This window comes from Mchenga conophoros, linkage group LG14 (genome assembly GCF_057382185.1).
Source record: "Mchenga conophoros isolate Kocher_MC1m ecotype Shallow Benthic linkage group LG14, M_conophoros_male_GT1.1, whole genome shotgun sequence".
Taxonomy (NCBI): domain Eukaryota; kingdom Metazoa; phylum Chordata; class Actinopteri; order Cichliformes; family Cichlidae; genus Mchenga; species Mchenga conophoros.
In genome coordinates, this window is record NC_140539.1 from 2,271,424 (window position 1) to 2,294,849 (window position 23,426).

Below are 23,426 nucleotides of genomic sequence, written 5' to 3' on the forward strand. Positions count from 1 at the left end.
AGACAGGAATTCTGGAGTAGGTCGGATGAAGTAGCAGAGAGTGGTGATGGAAGCAGACTTCAGTGGACATGGAAGTGAAGGGAACAGAGGTGATAAGGTGGTGTTGGATAGGTGGGATGGAACAGAGGCAGCAGGAGAGGGAGGAACGTTGGGTTACATAAGAGGGGAGGAGGGTGGACACAGGTGGACTACAGCTTATGCAGAAGATGCAATCTGAAAGAGACAGGAGAATCCAAGGTGGTGTCAGGAGAATGCAACAAGGCAGCATCAGATGGTGGTCTGTAGGATGAAAGAAAGGTCAGTCAGGGAGATGACGAAAAAATACAGGAGTACTGAGAAGTGTACAGCATGGAGAAGTCGCAGAGGAAAAGGCTTATAGCGAGTTACCGGTGAGACTGGACACTGAGCAACAAGAAAAGGACCAGAGAAGGAATATTCAGCAAATTAAGGTAATCAAGGACAAAAATGAAAACGTAGTGACAAATAAAGGGAGTGTGTTGAGAAAACAGCTGGAGCACATGAAGCTCATGAATGTAGAAAATGAGACAGAGACAAAGAAAGTCAGGAAGTGTCGAGGATTAGTGAGGAGGAAGTGGCGGCAGCTATGAATGGACTTTCAAGATCATCTTAGCTTATGAAAATATTGCGTCCCAGCAGTACTAGCTAGCTACCGTTTTTAGCTAGTGGGAGATCATTTCATCACTCATCTATGTGACTGCAGATTACTTAAGAAGTCACTTACATGAGTAACAAAACATTCTTCCCTTGGGAAAAGGTCCACAGGAACTTAACTTTTGGGAATATCCTTCCCTGAAAAGAATTTATTCAAAAAATTCAACATTCTTTAGATTTTTTCTTTCAGTTAGTTTCTCTTGCTTTACTTCCAGCCTTGGCGAGCTATCTGTCAATCATCAGGCAAAGATTATTGAGCCACGTGTTGTTTTTGGAAGTTTAAGACCAAAGCTGAGCTCAAGCAGTGAATTCACTTTAGATTGGAATTTATAAGATGAAAACAAGATACCAGTTGAGCTGGATGAGGATGTACTTTGATGTCTGCTGAACGTGTAATTAAACAAGCTTAAACCTTAAAATTCAGTACGACTAGTGATTTGTTGATCTCTACATGTACAACACAATGCAAAATGAAAAAAAAAAAAACCCCATTCATTTAGGTGAATAACTTAACTCTTCTTAAATATAACTAATGAAACGGCTTACACGGCGGTCTCTTCCTGTTTCAGAGTCTGTTCGTAACAGCGTGAACTGCAGCTTCTTGAGTTCATGACCTGGGTTGTGTTGGTTCACTTTTAACAGTATAGCTGTCAACCTACAGACGGCTCCTAACTTTAACCTGCTGTGCTCTTGCTGTTACTCTGAAAGTCGCAAACGTAGAAATTGTTTGTCTTTGTGCCAGCTGAGCATCCGTTTGGACCAGACAGTGGCTGAGCTGAAAAAGCAGTTCACGACAGTGGTGTAAATCACCTCATTAATATTTTGTAAATTGTTTTGTAAAGTTATGAGTGACTATTATATTGTTGGAGCGGGTGCTTTTATTTTGAAAGTCACAGAGCGACAAGGTGCCGTAAATCAAGTGGCGTAAACCATAAAGCAGAAGCGCGAGTTTTAATGCACAGAGAGGTGTGCTCTATGGTTAATGGACAGGAATGGGGAAAAGAACGGCTATTAAGGTGCAACACTGAGTCGAAAGCAGTTTCTTAGCACCTGGTTGATGAGGGAACAAGGTTTGTAACAAAGTTTGTCCTGTAGATATATATTCTGTTGTTTTACGGAGCATGTAGCTGCTGACCGCTACTAAGCATAAAGGCTAAGTTTTCACCCACTAGAGGGCGCTAACGTACCTCATCATGTTTAGGCAGCGATGCAACGATTTCCCTGTTATATGCAATAATTTACAAGTTTTAGTGTTATTTGTTATGCAAGGTAAAGAGAATTAATTTGTGATTAATGAATAAGTCAAAAGGTTAAAGGTAACACACTGTTTGATTTACTAATAGTCTTTTATTCTGTGTGTTGTAGCTCTTACGGTGTGTTCACATACACGGCGGTTTAATAAAAGGATTGTGAACCATCAGTTTGAGAGACCATCTTTTCAACCGGGGATGCTACAAGTGGTCCAGCTGTCTACCAACAGCATGAGGCTCTACTACATCTAAAAAAAGAAGCACTTTAAGCACTGTGTGACACGGGTAACCATGAATATCAAACTATTAATGAAAGATGGTGTATTAGCTGTTGGATGTGTACAGCATAGAGAAGTCGCAGAGGAAAAGGCTTATAGCGAGTTACCGGTGAGACTGGACACTGAGCAACAAGAAGAACAAGAATTTCAGGAGGTTTGACAGCCTCCTGAAATTCTCTGCTAACACAGAGGAGATTCTCGGGAGGTGCCACCAACGGCTATACCTCCTTAGGAAACAGCTCCTTTGGAGTCAGCACACCCATCATGATGACTTTTTAACTATGTATTCCTGGAAAGCATCATGACCGTCTCCATTACCTGCTGGTTCCACTCCCTCAGCCTTCAGAACAGGAGCAGACTGCAGGACACTGCATGAGTGTGCTCAAAAATCATTGGCCTGCCTGTCAGAACTCTTGCACAGGTTTTCAGCCAACAGGTCCTTAGACAGGCAGCCAAAATTATCAATGACCCCTCTCGTATTCTTCGTCCCGCATTTCAATGGCTCCCTGCTGCGCGTCCGCTGCACTTCCTGCAGGACTGAGAGGAGGAGCGCCACCTTTGTCCCCAAAGCCACTCTGCTTTTTAACTCCAGCCAATAAGACCATATCCTACGCCCATAAACTACTCTACACTCTTTTTTTACACTGCCGACACTTTATTCAGTTTTAGTCACTTACAGTTATTTATTCACTTATTCAGTCACTTTAATTTTAAAACTGTGTATATACTGTATACTTTAAGCATTTTTTTATATCATTCTTATTGCCTGTTTATGCCCTGTCCTTATTTTTAACGTCATGCTGCTCTGTATCTTAATTGCCCCTTGGGGATAAATAAAGTCTCTCTGATTCTGATTCTGTAGTCAGGAGCGGCCATCTACCAGGTCCTGTTGGGGTTGAGGGTAAAAAGAAGAGGAAAAAAGGAGAGCATAGATGAACATGCACGGGGTTCTTCCTTATCAAAACCTGACAACTAGATTTCCTGCAATACATGACCTCTGAAGGTTCAGCTGCAGATATAGCTGTTCTAGTATCAGCTAATGTAGAACACTCCTTTGTAATTGACATCATGCAGAGGCAAGGGTAGGAAACACTGTCAGGCACAAAAGCTTAGGCTACAGCAGTCTGAGCTTGAGCTTCTGGCTCAAAGGATCCATTTGTTTATGCTCTGATCACACCATTTAAAACTGTGACCAGGTTAAATATGCATATCCATCACTAATAGTAGATATATAAATGGGGAAATGCACAATAGGACCATTTTAAAACTAACATGAAGTATCATGTTTAAATAGAGTGACATAATGTTATATGTATATTGTGTAATATGATGGAGGGTTATTTGTGTGGTATTATATTGCATCTGTTATACTGTATATATAATGTCTTGTAAGTAAGGTAGGCTCAGGTTGTCTGTCTTAAGTGGGCATGAGTAGCTACTACAGAGCCAGACTGTAGAGGTCTGGTGAGCTGGCTTAATTTTAACGTTACATCCCCGATCCCAACTCAGTTGACTCCACTTGATGGCATTTATCACACAGCTTCCTCAATAAATAAAAATAGTGCACAGTGTCCAACTTTCATCACATATGCAGTTTCACACCCCATCCCTATAAAGACTTTTTGGTGTGCAAGCTTGAAACATGACATCTATTTGTGTTTGTGTGTGTGCTGGTGCGCGCACGTGCACTGTCAGGTCTAAACCAGTGGGAAGATGTAGAGAAGCTGAACTTCTTCCCCAGGCTGGAGGAGGTGTGCCTGCAGGGCATTCCCTTACTGCAGGCCTACACCAATGCAGAGCGACGCAGCCTCATGATAGCGCAGTAAGTCTGTGACATTAGAGAGAAATGACATCCTACACAGCAAGTAGAGGACATTGATGAGAGCTTGAATAATCCACAGATCTGAGCTGTACTCTGACCTGCAGAAGGTCAATAAACAGATACCTGCACAATATGTCATCTCTCCTCTTCAGGCTTCCCTCAGTATCACTGCTAAACGGCAGTGCTGTGACTGACAGTGAGAGAGAGGACGCAGAGAGGTTCTTCATCCGTTACTACTTAGACTACCCTGAAGAGGAGCTGCCTTATAGGTACACCCACACCCTTGTTTACACTGTATGAGCAGTGGTATGAGTGTTGGTTTATGTGTGCTACAGTAAGTGCTGTTAAAACAGACGACACACCCTGCTCTCCTCCTCGATACCATTCCCTCGTAAACAAGTATGGCAAGCTTGAACCACTTGCTGAGATTGACCTCCGACCTCGCTGCCGTGCCCAGGTGGAGGTTCACTGTGAGGAAAAAGTAGAACAGGTCAGTGTGGCATTTAATAATCTGCTGTTCTGGAGAATCCTCGAATGAAAAATACCTTTTGGAAATTATAAAATCTTATAAAATGTAACCGTTGCTTTCTTTTCCTTCTCTACTACTCATACCACTGTGAATCACTTTAGTAAATGACTTATGCCTTTGTACTTTGCCCTTAGTGCCTAAGCACTTGACATTTAGAAGTAGATGAAATCTCTTAACACAGAGTTTACAAAACTCGGTGTTAAAAGTACTAGTACTCTAGTACTATAAAACAATTTTAATAGTTCAATCAGCACCAGTTTAACATTTTAAAATACCTTTGCTGTGAAGGACCCTGGAGATGATTTATTTTGCTTGGGTATACTTTATCAATGATGTAATCAGTGCACATGTTTGTTCAAGCCCACAAAAACTCAAAACGACAAAACCTTCAAAAAATACAGTTTTACATTTATTTGCAAATCCTAAATTTTCAAAAGATCGCACATATATTAGACACAATCGTAGTGAAATTTATATAAAAATATGCATTTTTGTCCCAAACACTGACATTTCAGTCATAGTTTACAGGTGCTTGAATCAGTATTTTTATATTACCAATAAACCCCACAGCTGCATGTAATGTAGAGGGAGTTGCTGATAGTGTTAGGGTCCCTGGGTCGTTGACCCAGTGTTTTGTGTTTTTGGTTTATTTTGTTATTTCATTATATTCTAGCTTTATGGGTTTTAGGATTATTCTTAGTTTAGGGTCTCTGGGTGGGTTTGGTTAGAGTTTTAGTGTTCTGCTTTTCTGTCTGTGTTCCATAGTTGCTGTCTCCTCTGTCTGCTGTATCCCCACGTCCAGTCAGTGTCTGCCCTGGTCCCACGTCTCTGTTCCCTTTGTTATAATGCCTGCTTGTGAGTCTGTGTTTCCTGTTTTACTTTGAAAGTCCATGTCTGATGTTAATGTGTCTGGTTTTGCTTCCCCTTGTCTCGTCAGGCCTGATTTGCCCCAGCTGTGTTTCCCTCCTGTTACCCATTCCCTGATTGCTCCCTCTGTGTATTTAAGCCCTGTGTTTCTGTGTCGGGATCTATTCTCATTTATGCTGTGTGGTCCATCTGCCTGTTCATGTAAGTTTATTTGGATTTTTGTTACCTTTGCCACGTTTTGCCATCCAGCAATAAAAGCTGAGTTTTGAGTTACTTTCCGCCTCCGAGTGTCTGCACTTTGGGTCCTTCTACTTCCACTCCTGCCTGCACACAGCTGCTCCATGACAGAAGATCACGACCAGAACATGGACCCCGCAGACTCTTCAGCTTTTGAATTCAATGCTGAGATGGAGCGGATGATTAAGCTCCTGGACCGCATTGCTCAGGCCAACGATTTGAGGACCATGGCAGTTGGGCTAAGCGCTGTAGATGCCATCATTCGGAGCAACCCTCGGCTTACTCAGCTTTCTACGGACGCTGTGCTGGGCAGCTCCATAGCTGCCTGGAGGGAGCAGGCGAGCAGTGGTCCAGCTGTCTACCAACAGCATGAGGCTCTACAACATCGACAAGGGCAGTGCCTTCGGTCCAGAGGAAATGAAGTACAACACGCGAGCTCTCCAATCCTACAGCATCCAAGACGGTGACGAAATACCGGTGGTGCCCAAAACCAAGTGAACAGCTGATGACCTGCTGGCTGACGAGAGTGAATTGAAAAAATAATATTTTTCTGATTGGTTAACTGATACAGCAAAATAATAGGAAACTAGAACAGCAGCAGTGGCCCACTGAGAGAGGGCATACACAGAAATTATGAAAGCAATATGAGCACCATCAAGGAGACTAGACTAGTGGACTACAGATGGCTGCTGAGTGCCTCTGAAATATAAGTGAGCACTGGGAATGCAGCGGATCCTGTCTTTATTTAATTGAGCTTTCTCTGAGGGGGAACCACTAGAGCGAGCGCACAAACGTGTCACTCTTGAGAACGGGCTGAGAAGAGCATCTCGCAGTCAGCTAGCAGTTTCAGCGGAGTAGTGATGGGTCGTTCGCGAACGAAACGGCTCTTAGAGCCGGCTCCTTTGTTTTGTTTTTTCTCTCTCTCTCTCTCTCTCTCTCTCTCTCTCTCTCTCTCTCTCTCTCTCTCTCTCTCTCTTTTTTTTTTTTCTTTTTTTTTTTTCTCTGCTTCAGTCAGCATGCCAGCCTTGTGCTTTACGCTGAGCAGAGGGGGGAGGGGCGGTAGTTACACTCAGTAGCTCAGGAACAGAGCGGGAGGGAGAGAGAGAGAGAGCCAGGGACAACAACATCACATTAGAAAGGTATAGTAATCATCCACAACTATTTTCAGTTGCGGATGATAAAGGATTCAGAAAGTTTATTCATGCAGGTCCATATGACAGAGAATATGCATCTTCTTTTTGTTTTCATATTATAATTTATATTTAATTGTGTTGTGGTTTGCAGTGTTTTGTGTTCTTTCACTTTAAATTTGTTTAAAAGGAAAAAGCTGAAAATTTAAATAGTTAAAAGTTGAACTGTGAATAGTTGATTTTTGTATTATATGATTTATTTATTACATTTTATGTGGAGTGAATAAATAAAAGTATATTTACGGTGGCCCCTACAGACAAAACACGTACAAACACAACAGCAGTGCTCCAGGATGCTAGGGGGCAGTGTTGAGCTTTTGTTATCTTGTGGCTACACAAGCCAGCAAGTACCAACGACCGGATTTGGTGTGTGGTAGTAACAGGTAAATGAACTTTTTTTTTAAATTATTTGAATATATACGAGTGCCTGTGTATAAATACACAAACAATACACACATGCTTTCAATTGTGTAATTTAAGTGATCTAGTAGCTCTGCTTTGGAAGTTCAGTTCATGCTAGAAATGTGTTTTGGAGTTTGTACGTGTTTTGTCTCTAGGGGCCACCGTATATATTTATATGTAAACATATAAATAAAACCACTTTTTTTTTTACGTTAGTAATTCCTTTTGTGCATAATTTTATATTATTGTTAATAATAAATAAATTAAAGCAACAAAACAACCTGAAGAGCCGGTTCGGAGCCGAAAGAGTCGGTTCTCTAAAAAGAGCCGGAAATCCCATCACTACAGCAGAGGGGAGGGCCGCTGCTGGACCAGCAAAGCTTCACTGCAGCTCTGTCTCTTAGCGCACGGCATGTACTATAGCACCTGCGTAGGCAAGTCTCCAACATCACTCGCTTGCCCACTTGTCGCAAAAGTTACACTGATTGGTAGTCAGACAGTACCACCAAGTGGAAAAGAACTGCTCTCATCACACACTGAGGCACAACACGAGGAAGAGCAGAGGAAGGCTCGCACCAAAAAGCGCTAGTGATGGGATTTCCAGATACACAGAGGGGACACACAGGGGGTGAAGTCACGAGGGGAAATCAAATAAGCAACATCTTAACAGAACAACCGAGGGACCCTAAAACTGACGTCAAACAACAACAATACAAGACACCAAAAACCAGGTAGAAGTCCCGGGACCATGACATGCAGCTGGTTACATATGGTTAAAATGATTCAAATGCAGTAAGTGTGCACGTTTCTCATATCAATATAGTCCATAACTGGATTACTGTCTGTAGCCCACATGATTAAACACTTTACTTACACAAAACATGTGAGTTTAGATTGTATCTACTGTATAGTAAATTAATATGTAGCCCAATAAGTATAAAATCCAGAAAGCTACACAACATGGGCGGTTCATTTACAAACACAGGTCTAACTTGAGTTTCACACAGTTTTTATTAGAAAACAATCAAATTGTTAAATGCTTAAAGTACACAAAATGTCAGAAATCTGCATCGTCATGAACACAAATTTAAAGCTAATTTTTCGTGATTTGTTGATTAACCCTCCGAGGTCTAAATCCCACGTTGTGCACATCAACATCACACATTTGTACAAATAAAGTTTATAACAAAGACCTGTTCAATATTAAGCTCTGGAAACAGCTTGTTGTTTTGTTGCCATAGCGATGCCTCCAGGGAAAAATTAGGGAGCAGAGCAAGAATGAGAGCATATTAGTGGATATATGCTTTGATAACTTTGCCTAACAACCATAAAGAAATGTTTTATATTTTGTGTGTTATTGAGCTTTAATCCTGCATGAAGGCCGAGATGAATCTCTTAGAGTAGAACTTTACAGGAACTATCAGAATAAATAAAAATAATAACACTTTGACTGCTTTAGTCTTTTAGATTCACTTCTGTCTGTTTTGTTTTGTCTCCATTTAAAAGATATCAAACTCTGAGCAAATGTAAAAAGAATCTCTGCACATTCCACAGTCTTTGCTGCTAAAGTGACATCACAGCATTTAAGCATGTTTTGAATGAAAACATCAGCATATGAACACAAAACTGAAGAGACACTGCAACCGTATGAAAGCAGACCACTATTTAGTGACATTTCGACGTTTCCCTGAGGATTAACTGCTCTGTAATTTACCAAGAACTAAAGTAAGCTCAAATTTCACTTTATAAACTTAAGAGCATTTACTTAAATATATAAAGCCTGATTTTCCTGCCTGCCAGGACAGTATTTATGTACTTTACATTGTGCAAGACTAGACTATATTTTCCATCATAGAGAGGATGATGTGGATCTATTATTCAGGAAAACAAATGTACATAAATGAGAAAATGTTCTTAATCATATCTCAGAGTGACAGAAGCTCTTTTTAACACGATTATTTCTGAGACTATTTTGTTCATTTAGGAAAATAGAGAAGACTTAAGTTTTGTTCTCAAACTATTAGAATTTCTGAGAACCTGAGGCTGCGTCCACATTTCTGAAAGCGCAGCTTTGTCTCTGCATTTGGGCCTTTCTTCCACACCTAAACAGCAGATTGAGTCACTGAAAGGTGAGATTTTTAAAAACGACGTTTTTGTGTTTAGGTGTGGACGAGCAAAACGGACATTTACTCAGGTAATGTCAAAAGTGTGCGCCGCTGTTGACGCTGTGGCCACGTTAGTGTTTACATGAGATCAGTTTCTACAATGGCAGCTGTAGACAACATACTGTGTCTGTTCATCTTAGTATCTGCAGTTTTGACACACTTACATATACACACACAGTTACTGTGCCTCCATTTAGAAACACAGAGGCATCAGACGTGGCTTCTACATTCAACACAGACGCTCTCCCAACCCAAATCCTGACGTCGGTTTGGAATAAATGTCATTTAAAAAAATGACATTTATGTATGCTGTATGCATTTTGTCCATTCCAAAGTTGTGAGTCTGTTCCAGCCAAAAAGCTGTCTTTAGTTATTAACATTTGAAACGATGAAGGCACGTGAAAGTAACACAAAATTAGCTGCTTTTCCAGAAAAAGACAAAAACTTCTCAGAAGTACGTAAGGTTTTATAAGGTTTTCCCACCCAGGCTTCTAGACTTCTGATTGGCCAACATTAAGTTAAGATTTGGCGTGTTCTTGACAGCGTTTCACTTTGTTTTTAGCGTTTAGATGTGGAAGGAGATATTTTTTCAAAACTGCACATGTGGACTGGATTTTTTTTTCTTTTTTTAAACGAAAAAGGAAAACGTGCGTTTTCAAACATAGGCGTGTACGTTCGGACGCAGCCTGAAGTCATCACAAAAAAAGCAAATTCTCTGAACATTCTTAGTTGAGGTTTACTGATCATTGTTGTTTTGTGTTCCTTGTAGTCAAAATGAGTGCAAGTGGAGACGGACCACAAAATAACCAAAACGGTAAGCACATGTGCTCAGTCTTGAAATTGATGAAAAACTGATTTTCAGCAGATAGTTATGGATGTTAATTAAAAGATTTAATGATCTTGCAGGCCAACAGGTTAACCCACAAAGGTTTGCAAATGGAGATCAGCAACCTGCTAATGAACCAGTTAATGGAGGCTTCGTGAGCCTGTATCTCGCTCTCCGTGATATTCGTTGGTTTCTGCATGAGCTAATAGCTTCAGTACTGGAACAATTTGATGACCTCTACGGTAGCGATGACGATGACAATGACAACAATGTCAACGCTCAAAATATTAATGTGAGGGACAATAATGCCAATGCTGACAACAATGAACAGCACCAGGATCATAATGCTGTGGTTGTTGTTGGCATTGAAAATGAGGAGGCATTTGAAGACCGTGTGGATGTTCACCAGTACATCCCAGAAGAGGACCCTCAGCCAGGTGTTTCCAGGAGGAGGTCTAGAGAGATGGATGAGGAAGATTTGGAACCAAACAAAAGAATCAGATGGAGCGATGATGACTCTGACTTCTTCTCTGCTTCTGACACTGATAGCGAGGGCTGTCCTCATGCTGGTAATATTGCCGATGAGGACATCAATCAGCAGGTAACAGAAGAAGCACTGCAGCCTGGTGGATCCACGAAAAGGTCCAGAGAGGAAGATGTAGACGAAGAAGAGCGTAGTAGCAAAAAATCCAGGCTTGCAAACTCTGATTCGGGGACCAGCTCAGCTGTGTGCGATCACTCTGAGAGCAGCAGTGATGGACTTTTTGAAGATGCACACGAAGAGCTTGACAACCATGAAGCTGGAGGCTCGAGGAAGCGTTCCCGAGAGGACTTTGAGGAAGAAGAGGAATACTTGCCTGTTTGCAAACTTCGGAGGTGTTCAAATGAGTCCAGCAGCAGCAGTGATGAAGACTAACACTATTTCGACGGGTTTCTTCAGTATCCTTTTAGTAGGCTGATGGCCTACTCAGGTGACCCTGAATCCTCCATGCTGCAATAAGCTGGGCATACACTGTGCGATTTCTTTCAGTCGCGTTATTCAGCTCCTGCTCAAACTGTACGATTGACTCGCAGGGGTGAGAAGTTTGTGCCTCCATCGCTTGTGTCCCGATCACACGCCGCACCGCCGTTCTACTCCGTCTCTTCGCTCTCATTTCTGCGTTTGCGCGTGCGCGGTGTGAGACGCTGCAGTGACACCCTCAGGACGACCCACAGGATTTCAAGCAGGTTTGATTTTCTTACGATTTCTTACGACCAGCTCCTGATTGGTGATCGGGAGCTGGTCGTGAGGTTTTAATCGCTTCTCGTTACCCCGTTACCCTCGTTATGTAGACGATGCACGACACACGATCAAGGCCAAACTCGGGACGACCCCCAAAACGGTCGCACGACTGAAAAATCGGCTCGAAATGGGCCAAAAATCGCACAGTGTATGCCCAGCATTAGGCTGCCGGGGGATTCCCATGATGCACTGGGTGCTTCTTCTTCACCCACTATGTTTAATAGACCTCTCTGCACTGAATGGTACTTGTTATTAACCTCTGTCTCTCTTCCACAGCATGTCTTTATCCTGTTTTCCTTGCCCCTCCCCAACCGGTCGCAGCAGATGGCCGCCCCTCCCTGAGCCTGGTTCTGCCGGAGGTTTCTTCCTGTTAAAAGGGAGTTTTTCCTTCCCACTGTCGCCAAAGTGCTTGCTCATAGGGGGTCATATGATTGTTGGGGTTTTCTTTGTAAGTATATCTTACAATATAAAGCGCCTTCAGGTGACTGTTGCTGTCATTTGGTGCTCTTTAAATAAAATTGAATTAAAAAATTGAATAGATGTCACTGTGATGATTTCTTGCCTCCATAGAAAGCTTAGACCCAAATGCAGATTCAATGCACATGGTTAAACTATTTATGAGACTTTGTTTAAAGAGAGGGAATGGAGAACGTGGCTCGAGCTAGGAGTGTCAGCAGAGAGCAGGAACCAGAGGAAAAGCTATCGAGAGACTGAACACCTGGCTCCTGATGGGAACAATCCAACGGGAATTCTGCAACAGAGGGAGAAGTTGTTGCTGGATGGGTAAGGGAGTTTGAGGGTAGGATGAGTATGTTGGCAGAGGAGACCTAAACACAGGGAAAACAAGGTTAAACACAGGGAAGGAGCACGCCAGAACTGGAGCAGAGGGGAAGCCTAGTTACCACTGGAGATGGCAGAACAAACTGGCGAGGAGTAGCAGGCAGCGCTGGTTTAAGAAGCCCTCCTGCTGATTGTTTGCAGATGAGGCTCAGGTGAGATGCTGGAAACTCCACCTCTGAAGTGTGGACACAGTATCCCGATTCCAAGTGGAAAAGCCCCTCAGACACTTCCATGGTGCATGACAAGAAGGATGAGGAAGCATTCATGGTCCATCCATCCGTCCGTCAGCGTAATGCCTAAAAGTTTATTCAGATGTAAATATATTACATTTTTAAATAAAGATCGTCAGTGTTTTTAATGACGCTGCATTTCATTCATGTGTCTCTATTGGACAGTGTTGTAGAAGTCACAGAAGACAGGAATCAGTTCCAGCTTGGCCTGACGTTTGATCACTAGTGATGTGTGATACCACTGATTTCCTTTCCGATCCGATACCAAGTAAAATTCAGGGTGGTATCGACGATACTGATCCGATACTGTGTACAAAAACTTTACTCTTTTATTGTATCTCAAATTATAGCGTCATAATCATTACAGGACATCAGATTACTTGTTCTTATCACGTAATAATGCAGAGTTCATCATATAGAAATACAAACCTGAAGTTGTGCACTATGTGAACACCTTGCCTGCCTGCAGCACTAAAGGACTCCGTGAGAGACGTCTGTCTCGCCCTAGCAGCACCCGTCCTTCTCCTCCTCTTCAGTTCGCCTCAACATAAGCTCGTCATATTCTGTGATACTATTTACTTTGAGGTGTTTGACAAGGTTAGTGGTGTTGCCACAACACCTCATTTTCTTGCCACATGTATCGCAAACCACGTCTCGGCTGTTTGTGGATGTAAAATACGTGCGCACGTGACTCCAGTTACGCTCAGCCATTGTTGTGAGTGCGCACGCCACAGGCTGCCACACATTTATACAGCCGTATTTCACACATGACTATAAAAGGCGGAAGAGGGAGTAGTTCTTTCCAATGTAGACAATCTGAATGATGGTTTCTTTCCACTGTGTTCCTGTTAATGAAAAACTACAATTTCACCCAAAATGATTAAAATATCGATATTTTAATGTGGAAACCTTCTGTTTCCACATCTGGACTTTCTGTTGCTGCCCACGCAGGTGAAACTTTCTTTGAAGTGGCTCATTGAAGTTGTAATTGATAATCAATTCCCACACAATGTGAGAATCCAATCAATTTGTTTATCAGGGGAAAGGTGTGATTTTTTTAGGACACTGGAGCCTAACATTAACCAGTTTAATCTTAGCTTATTTCCATAAGAAGAAAAACATACTGAGAAAGAGATCACCAAAATATACATGTACAAATGTGAAATGGTCATATGTAGTGTGAAAGAGCTATTTGACATCTTTAAATTCAAAGTAATGTATAAATCCACTTACATAAAACGTGAAAAGGCGCAGCAGCGATGCCCATCTCAGCCAGTGTATGATGGTGGGGCAAGATGGCAGCTTCCACAACATGACGCCAGCTCCTATGTATTTTTAGTAGATAAATGATACGTTTATGTATCAATTTGCTGGAAGATGTAATTACACCTTAATTATGTAATTAGAAGCAAAAATGATTTTTTTTAATCAAGTCACCTCAAAAAATTACTGTACTTACTAGGGCTGCTCAATTAATCGAATTTTAATCACGATTACGATCTGGGCTTTCAACGATCATTAAAAATGACCGAGCCGATTATTAGCCCCTCCCTCATTTATCCGCGACACCTTAAAGGCCGGTCCGTGAAAATATTGTCGGGCATAAACCGTCTGTGGCACAAAAAAGGTTGGAGACCGCTGATTAAGAGGACCCGAGGGAAGCTCGGAAAGCTAAGCAGAAGTTATTTGGAGAGGAGAGTGACTGCTGTTGGTTGAAAAGAGAGGTAAAAAAACTTCAGTGGTGTTGCACACTATTTTATATTATTTTTTAAAGTCATTGTTAACCCTTTAAAGCCGGTCAGAGCAGCACGCTCCGTGTTGTGTAACTATTTTTAAATCCCTGTAGAACCTGGACCGTGTAAGCTAGCGCAATAATTTGTTTTGCATATGAAACCGGAGGAGTTGTACTTACATCTTATGCCATCAGCTTGTCCTCGGTCACGGTTTCCTTCCACATAAAGCTTTGCAAAAACTGCATAAAAAGCGCTTGCAGGAACAAAAACATAATATTCCAGAAACACGCTTTGCCGATCCATCAGCTGTTCGTAACACTTCCCACAGTGAAACAGAGGTCAGCGCGAACGATCGCATGTCCGCCATTACCTGCCCGAAACCGGAAGTGACGTCATTTTCGCGGAAATTGTAGTTTTTTACTTGTAGGCCTTAAAAGCCTATACTGCTCATGTTTGACTTTTCTGAATAGTTTCTGGGATGCTTAGAACTCGAATTGCACTGCTGGAAATAGTTTATTTTGATGCACATGCTGTTTTCTTTGCAAATTTGCATCATAGGATTGTTTTTTCGTTTTTCCTGCAGTATATAAAAATTGGTGTATCTCCAAAATAAAACTATGAAGACACTCAAAATAAATTTCCTGTGGTGGGAAACTATTTTTTGCAACTTTTTTGTATTTAAAGTTTTGAGGGATAAACCTCTTAAATTTCTCCAAGTAGAAATACATGTAAAAAACAAAAAAACAAAAACGATTTTCAATTTTTTTGTAGTTTATTGCACTTTTTTGCAATTAATGTAGTTACTATGGACTTAATGCATACATATTATTAAAATATGGGCTATAACAGTTGCATAGCAAATTGAAATGCTCCCACAAACGGCACTACAACATGTAAAAAAAAATAATATAAACTCTGGCGGACTTGGTTCTATAGTAGGTCTTAAAGGGTTAAATAAATATCGTCAAATAATCGCGATCTCAATTTCAGTGAAAATAATCGTGATTATCATTTTTGCCATAATCGAGCAGCCCTAGTACTTACTTTCTAAATTATTCTTTACCTCTAAAAGGGGCGGCTGTGGCTCAGGAGGTGGAGCAGGTCATCTACTAATCAGATGGTTTTTGGGTCGATCCCTGGCTGCTCCAGACTGCATGCTAACTGTCCTTGGGCAAGACATTAACCCCAAGTCACTCTCTGATGCATTCATCAGAGTATGAACGTGTGTGAATGTTAGATAGAAAGCACAGAAAAAGGGCTTCTATGAACAGGTGTGAATGAGGCAACCTGTATAGAGCGCTTTGAATGTTCAGGTAGAGTAGAAAAGCACTGTAAAAATGTCTCTGTGTTGATTTCTTTTGGACCTCAAACATTACTCACCTTGTTGCAGGTTTCTTTATTAATGCTGAAAACCCAGAATGGAAACTGACCTTACTGCTTTCTTCCTTTCCAAACTATTGCGGCTCCTCCAACCAACGGCCGCGGCAGGCTAAACATGAGGACGCAGATGACGCGCAACAGTAAACACATGAGATACACCTCTGTACTTATTCAATTCAATTCAATTCAATTTTATTTATATAGCGCCAAATCACAACAAAAGTCGCCTCAAGGCGCTTCATAGATACAGAGAAAAACCCAACAATCATATGACCCCCTATGAGCAAGCACTTTGGCGACAGTGGGAAGGAAAAACTCCCTTTTAACAGGAAGAAACCTCCGGCAGAACCAGGCTCAGGGAGGGGCGGCCATCTGCTGCGACCGGTTGGGGTGAGAGAAGGAAGACAGGATAAAGACATGCTGTGGAAGAGAGACAGAGGTTAATAACAGATATGATTCAATGCAGAGAGGTCTATTAATACATAGTGAGTGAGAAAGGTGACTGGAAAGGAAAAACTCAATGCATCATGGGAATCCCCCGGCAGCCTACATCTATTGCAGCATAACAAAGGGAGGATTCAGGGTCACCTGGTCCAGCCCTAACTATATGCTTTAGAAAAAAGGAAAGTTTTAAGCCTAATCTTAAAAGTAGAGATAGTGTCTGTCTCCCGAATCCAAACTGGAAGCTGGTTCCACAGAAGAGGGGCCTGAAAACTGAAGGCTCTCCCTCCCATTCTACTTTTAAATACTCTAGGAACAACAAGTAGGCCTGCAGAGCGAGAGCGGAGCGCTCTAATAGGGTGATATGGTACTACAAGGTCATTAAGATAAGATGGGGCCTGATTATTTAAGACCTTGTATGTGAGGAGCAGGATTTTGAATTCAATTCTGGATTTAACAGGAAGCCAATGAAGGGAAGCCAAAACAGGAGAAATATGCTCTCTCTTTCTAGTCCCTGTCAGGACTCTTGCTGCAGCATTTTGGATTAGCTGAAGGCTTTTCAGTGAGTTTTTTGGACATCCTGATAATAATGAATTACAGTAGTCCAGCCTGGAAGTAATAAATGCATGAACTAGTTTTTCAGCGTCACTCTGAGACAGGATATTTCTAATTTTAGAGATGTTGCGCAAATGGAAGAAAGCAGTCTTACATATTTGTTTAATATGTGCGTTGAAGGACATGTCCTGGTCAAAAATGACTCCAAGGTTCCTCACCGCGTTACTGGAGGCCAAGGTAATGCCATCCAGAGTAAGAATCTGATTAGATACCATATTTCTAAGATTTTCAGGGCCGAGTACAATAACCTCAGTTTTATCTGAATTAAGAAGCAGAAAGTTAGCGGCCATCCAGGTCTTTATGTCTTTAAGACATTCCTGCAGTTTAACTAATTGGTGTGTGTTATCTGGCTTCATGGACAGATAGAGCTGGGTGTCATCTGCATAGCAGTGAAAATGTATGCTATGTCTTCTAATGATACTGCCTAAGGGAAGCATGTATAATGTAAACAGAATTGGTCCTAGCACTGAACCCTGTGGAACTCCATAATTAACCTCAGTGTGTGAAGAGGACTCTCCATTTACATGCACGAATTGGAGTCTATTAGATAGATATGATACAAACCACTGCAGCGCAGTACTTGTAATACCTACAGCATGTTCTAATCGCTCTAATAGGATATTATGATCAACAGTATCGAACGCTGCACTGAGGTCTAGCAGGACAAGCACAGAGATGAGTCCACTGTCAGAGGCCATAAGAAGATCATTTGTAACCTTCACTAAAGCTGTTTCTGTGCTGTGCTGAGCTCTGAAACCTGACTGAAACTCTTCAAATAAACCATTCCTCTGCAGATGATCTGTTAGCTGTTTGACAACTACTCTTTCAAGGATTTTTGATATGAAAGGAAGGTTGGAGATTGGCCTATAATTAGCTAAGACTGCTGGGTCTAGAGATGGCTTTTTGAGTAAAGGTTTAACTACAGCCAGCTTGAAGGCCTGTGGTACATAGCCGATTATTAGAGATAGGTTGATCATATTTAAGATCGAAGAATTAATTAATGGCAGGACTTCTTTGAGCAGTTTTGTAGGAATGGGGTCTAAAAGACACGTTGATGGTTTGGAGGAAGTAATTATTGAAGTTAACTCAGAAAGATCAATTGGAGAAAAAGAGTCTAACTTAATATCAATGGTACTAAGAGTAGCTGTAGATAATATTACATCTGTGGGATGATTATTGGTAATTTTTTCTCTAATGATAAAAATTTTATTTGTGAAGAAGTTCATGAAGTCATTACTAGTTAACGTTAAAGGGATGGTTGGCTCAAAAGAGCTCTGACTTTTTGTCAGCCTGGCTACAGTGCTGAAGAGAAACCTAGGGTTGTTCTTATTTTCTTCAATCAGTGATGAATAGTAAGATGTTCTGGCTTTGCGGAGGGCTTTCTTATAAAGCAGCAAACTATTTCTCCAGGCTAAATGATGATCCTCTAGATTTGTGACACGCCATTTCCTCTCCAGATTACGAGTCATCTGCTTTAGGGTACGTGTTTCAGAATTATACCATGGAGTCAGGTACTTCTGATTTGAGGCCTTAGTTTTCACAGGAGCTACAGTATCCAGAGTCGTACGTAGTGAGGAGGTGAAATTATTAACAAGATAATCGACCTCTGTTGGGGTAGCGTTCAGATAGCTGCTTTGCTCTGTGTTGGTACAGGGCATTGGAGATGATAACAGTGGGTGGATTATATTCTTAAACTTAGTTACAGTGCTTTCAGAAAGACATCTACTTTGATAAAGTCTACTCTTCACCGCTGTGTAATCAATTATTGTAAAAGTAAATGTTATCAGGAAATGATCAGACAGGAGAGGGTTTTCAGGAAACACTGTTAAATGTTCAGGTTCGATGCCATATGTTAAAACAAGATCTAGAGTGTGATTAAAGTGGTGGGTGGGTTCTTTTACATTTTGAGAGAAACCAATTGAGTCTAATAACAGATTAAATGCCATGTTGAGGCTGTCATTTTTAGCATCTACATGGATGTTAAAATCACCCACAATAATTATTTTATCTGAGCTCAGAACTAAATTAGATATAAAGTCTGAGAAATCAGACAGAAACTCTGTGTAAGGCCCAGGTGGACGATAGATGATAACAAGTAAGACTGGTTTCTGAGTTTCACAGCTGGGGTGGACAATGTTAAGCATCAGGCTTTCAAATGAATTAAAAGTCTGTCTTGGTCTTTCATTAATTAATAGGCTGGTGTGAAAAATTGCTGCCACACCGCCCCCTCGGCCTGTGCTTCGAGATTTCTGGTAGTTAGAATGGCTCGGGGGTGTTGATTCATTTAAACTAACATAATCATCCTGCTGCAACCAGGTTTCTGTAAGGCAGAGTAAATCAATTTGTTGATCAATTATTAAGTCATGTACTAACAGAGACTTGGAGGAGAGAGACCTAATATTTAATAATCCACATTTCACTGTTTTACTCTTATTCTGCCCTCACTAGGGTGTGAAGCTGGTTTCTAGCTTGGCAGATAGCTAACAGGTCCACAATAAACATCCAGGAGTCAGCGGATACGTTTTAGATGTTTACTGTTGAAGCACTGTAAAACTGGTACAGAAACAAAAATAAAATATTACATTTCTGCTGTAATTACATTTTCTTTACAACATCAAACATTAAGCCATGCACTACAATGTATATAACACATAAACACAAGCTTATCCAAACCCTTTCACTGGTTATTAGCGATTAGCTTAATGCTAACATTACATGGGAAATCCCATAGACGGGCTAACGTGTTAGCATCGCGGCCGTTTTTCCTCACAAAAAGTTTTCCACACAAACCTCTAAACTGCTACACAAAACTATCGCGGGAAAGCTTACAAAACAGATAGCAACTACTTACAGGCATGTGCTCTCTCAGGCTCAGCAAGAAAAAGTAAACAAAAAGTGGAACAGACAACAGTTTGGCTATCCACAGGTTTCTGTAAGAGCGTACGTAGGCTGCCATGACAGACCACTACTTCTGTTGTCCGGTTTTATACTTCCGGTTACTCAAAGCGAGACCCAGCGTTCAGTCGTTGCTAACAACAAAATCAGTTACTTTGTGCGGTAATAAGTGGCTTTACCTGTTCGAAGATGAGCTCGGGTTCAACGTGTGCTGTCGTCGGCTGCCACAATAATTCAAGAAAACTGAAAAACGCATTAGAAACATTTTGCCTTGAGCATCAACAACTTAGAAAGGCCTGTCCGTGCCCACCGCCCTACGCACTGCACTCTATGCCGCGGAACTGCGGTAAAGTGAGCCGTCATTTGTGAGCTGCGGTCAAGCCAGCCGCCTCCTATCCGCCGCATGAATTCCCTTGCGCTTTTACACCAGTCTTTACGGTAGCGTCTTTTCGCTTTATATCCTGATTGAAAGCCTAGACTCGCGCGCACGCGCGTGAACAGTCACACGCGCGCGCGCACACAAATTACAATGGAACAGCCAAATACAGCCATCGTGACATTCTGGTTGCATATTCAAAAATTCATTAAAAATCATTCTTAAAAGTTGATGCCAAGCTTTCAACACAATCCTCTTCTCGGACACCTACTTTACCTCTGGGCCAGTTTTTACCCAGATTTACTGTAATATTACTCAGAAATCACAGTAAACTCATATTCAGTGCAATACAGTCAATGCACTACAATTATGTTTATTTCAAAAATTCATTAAAAGTCATCCTGAATAGTTGAGGTCCAACTTTCAACACATCCCTCCTCTGGGACACCTACTGTACCTGTGTGCCAATTTTCATCCAGATTTACTGTAGAATTCCTCAGAAATTAAAGGGTACTTGTATCCAATGCAGTCAGCCAATACAATTTAATTATGTCAATTTTCAAAAATTCATGAAAAATCATCCTGAGTAGTTGATGTACAACTTTCAACACATCCCCCCTCTGGGACACCTACTGTACCTGTGTGCCAAGTTTCAGCCAGATTTACTGTAGAATTCCTCAGAAATTAATGGAAACATTTATTCAATCTAATACAGTCAGTACAATAGAATTATGTCAATTTTCAAAAATTCATTAAAAATCATCCTGATTAGTTGATGTACAACTTTCAACACATCCCTCCTCTGGGACACCTACTGTACCTGTGTGCCAAGTTTCAGCCAGATTTACTGTAGAATTCCTCAGAAATTAATGGACATTTATATGCAATTCAATACAGCCAATACACTACAATTATGGAAATTTCAGAAATTCATTAAAAATCATCCTGAGTAGTTGAGGTCCAACTTTCAACACATCCCTCCTCCGGGAAACCTGCTGTACGTCTGGGCCAAGTTTCAGCCAGATTTACTGTAATATTCTTCAGAAATTGCAGGGAACTTATGTTCAGTGCAAGAAAGGCTGAAAGACGACCACCACTGAACAAGACACACAAGCTGAAATGTCAAGACTGGGCCAAGAAATATCTCAAGACTGGTTTTTGTAAGGTTTTATGGACTGATGAAATGAGAGTGAGTCTTGATGGGCCAGATGGATGGGCCCGTGGCTGGATTGGTAAAGGGCACATAGCTCCAGTCCGACTCAGACGCCAGCAAGGTGGAGGTGGAGTACTGGTTTGGGCTGGTATCATTAAAGATGAGCTTGTGGGGCCTTTTCGGGTTGAGGATGGAGTCAAGCTCAACTCCCAGTCCTACTGCCAGTTTCTGGAAGACACCTTCTTCAAGCAGTGGTACAGGAAGAAGTCTGCATCCTTCAAGAAAAACATGATTTTCATGCAGGACAATGCTCCATCACACGCGTCCAAGTCCTCCACAGCGTGGCTGCAAGAAAGGGTATAAAAGAAGAAAAACTAATGACATGGCCTCCTTGTTCACCTGATCTGAACCCCATTGAGAACCTCTGGTCCATCATCAAATGTGAGATTTACAAGGAGGGAAAACAGTACACCTCTCTGAACAGTGTCTGGGAGGCTGTGGTTGCTGCTGCACGCAATGTTGATGGTGAACAGATCAAAACACTGACAGAATCCATGGATGGCAGGCTTTTGAGTGTCCTTGCAAAGAAAGGTGGCTATATTGGGCGCTGATTTGTTGTTGTTTTGTTTTTGAATGTTGGCGAGGATTCCGCACGGCACTCCCCTCCATTCACCTCGCGAATCTCCGCTCTCTTCCAAACAAAGTCGACGAATTACTGCTCTTAAACCGGACTAACAAGGACTTTGCACGCTCTGCTGCCCTCTGCTTCATTGAAACCTGGCTCAGTGAGCGAGTCCCAGACGCTGTCTTAAATCTGCCGGGCTTCCAACTTCACCGGGCGGACCGCGAAACAGAGCTCTCAGGGAAAACAAAGGGTGGTGGAGTCTGCTTCTACATTAATGAAGGTTGGTGTACTGATGTCACAGTGTTACAGAAACACTGCAGCCCACACTTGGAAAGTTTTCTCATCAACTGTAAACCTTTTTATTCACCGCAGGAGTTTTCTTCCTTCATGCTGGTCAGAGTTTACATCCCTCCACAGGCCAACGCGAACAACGCACTGTGCGAGCTGGCTGACCAGATTACTACCCTGGAGAGGAAATTCCCGGATTCCTTTACAATTATTCTTGGGGATTTTAACAGAGCAAACCTAAACTACGAACTCCCTAAATACAGACAGCATATAGACTGCCCCACCAGGGACAACATCATACTGGATCACTGCTACACCACTCTAAAAGATGCCTATCGCTCTGTGCCCCGGGCAGCTTTGGGACATTCTGATCACTGCATGGTCCATCTTATTCCAGTTTATAGGCAAAAACTCAAACGTGCCAAGCCTGTAGTCAAAACTGTGAAGAAGTGGACTAACGCAGCAAAGCAGGAACTGCAGGACTGTTTTGACTCCACTGATTGGACTGTTTTTGAAGCTGCATCTAAGAACCTAGATGAGCTCACGGACACTGTGACATCATACATCAGTTTCTGTGAAGACGTGTGTGTGCCAACAAAGACCTTTTGCACATACAACAACAATAAACCATGGTTCACTCCTAAACTCCAACATCTTCGTAAGGCCAAGGAGGACGCCTACAGAAGTGGTGACAGGGCCCTGTACAAGCAAGCCAGGAACACACAGGAGATCAAAGCAGCTAAAAGCATCTACTCCCAGAAGCTGGAAGAACAGCTCTCAGCCAGCGACCCTGCGTCAGTGTGGAGGGGCCTGCAGGAAATCACCAGCTAAAGACGCCCCCCACCCACTGTTGAAGCAAACAAAGACCTGGCCAACGAGTTAAACACTTTCTACTGCAGGTTTGAGACGGACAGACTCCCACGCCCCACCCTCCCCTCCCCAGGGACATTGCTTCAGACATTGACCCCCAACACACCTTCCACCTCTCCCCCCTTCACCCTGCCCCTCCCCAATCAAGACTCAACGACCACCCCCACCCTCCCCAATCCAGACTCAACGACCACCACCACCCTCTCCAACCCAGACTCAACGACCTCCACCACACCTCTCACCACCCTTTCCTCCTCCCTGAAACTAAGAATACACACTCAGGATGTGAGCCGACTATTACAGAAACAGAAGCCCAGGAAAGCCCCCGGACCAGATGGCGTCTCACCCTCCTGCCTCAAAACCTGTGCTGAACAGCTGGCTCCCATCTTTACTCGCATCTTCAACAGATCCCTGGAGCTGTGTGAAGTTCCCTCCTGCTTCAAACGCTCCACCATCATCC

At 42.2% G+C, this 23,426-nt stretch overlaps 1 protein-coding gene and 1 long non-coding RNA gene across 7 annotated transcripts; one reads left to right on the top strand and one right to left on the bottom strand.

The window, feature by feature from the left end:
* The first annotated feature begins 1,581 nt into the window (after positions 1 to 1,581).
* On the top strand, positions 1,582 to 11,336 carry LOC146559067 (uncharacterized). 5 transcript variants are annotated; one of them, XM_085244720.1, is made up of 7 exons: positions 1,582 to 1,742; positions 2,038 to 2,207; positions 3,896 to 4,022; positions 4,175 to 4,291; positions 4,358 to 4,512; positions 10,182 to 10,226; positions 10,319 to 11,336. In XM_085244720.1, the coding sequence occupies exons 6-7, from the start codon at positions 10,187 to 10,189 to the stop codon at positions 11,152 to 11,154; spliced, it is 876 nt and encodes a 291-aa protein (XP_085100846.1). In that variant the 5' UTR covers positions 1,582 to 1,742; positions 2,038 to 2,207; positions 3,896 to 4,022; positions 4,175 to 4,291; positions 4,358 to 4,512; positions 10,182 to 10,186; the 3' UTR covers positions 11,155 to 11,336. The 5 variants fall into 5 exon arrangements, with proteins under 5 accessions (XP_085100846.1, XP_085100844.1, XP_085100847.1 ...); XM_085244718.1 differs by having other exon boundaries at positions 4,376 to 4,512; XM_085244721.1 differs by having other exon boundaries at positions 4,423 to 4,512.
* Positions 6,557 to 20,062, bottom strand: LOC146559068 (uncharacterized). 2 transcript variants are annotated; one of them, XR_014888270.1, is made up of 5 exons: positions 19,834 to 20,062; positions 15,387 to 15,812; positions 13,824 to 13,915; positions 12,423 to 12,656; positions 6,557 to 12,347 (listed from the first exon to the last, which is right to left on the bottom strand). It is a non-coding gene; the product is annotated as an uncharacterized LOC146559068 (long non-coding RNA). The 2 variants fall into 2 exon arrangements; XR_014888269.1 differs by having other exon boundaries at positions 19,611 to 20,062.
* Positions 20,063 to 23,426: the final 3,364 nt, after the last annotated feature.

Excerpts from the sequence above, each read along its gene's own strand:
- LOC146559067 (XM_085244720.1), top strand. The coding sequence starts at position 10,187 with ATGAGTGCAAGTGGAGACGGACCACAAAATAACCAAAACG. Across the intron at positions 10,227-10,318 it reads ACCACAAAATAACCAAAACG|GCCAACAGGTTAACCCACAA; the intron begins GTAAGCACATGT and ends ATGATCTTGCAG.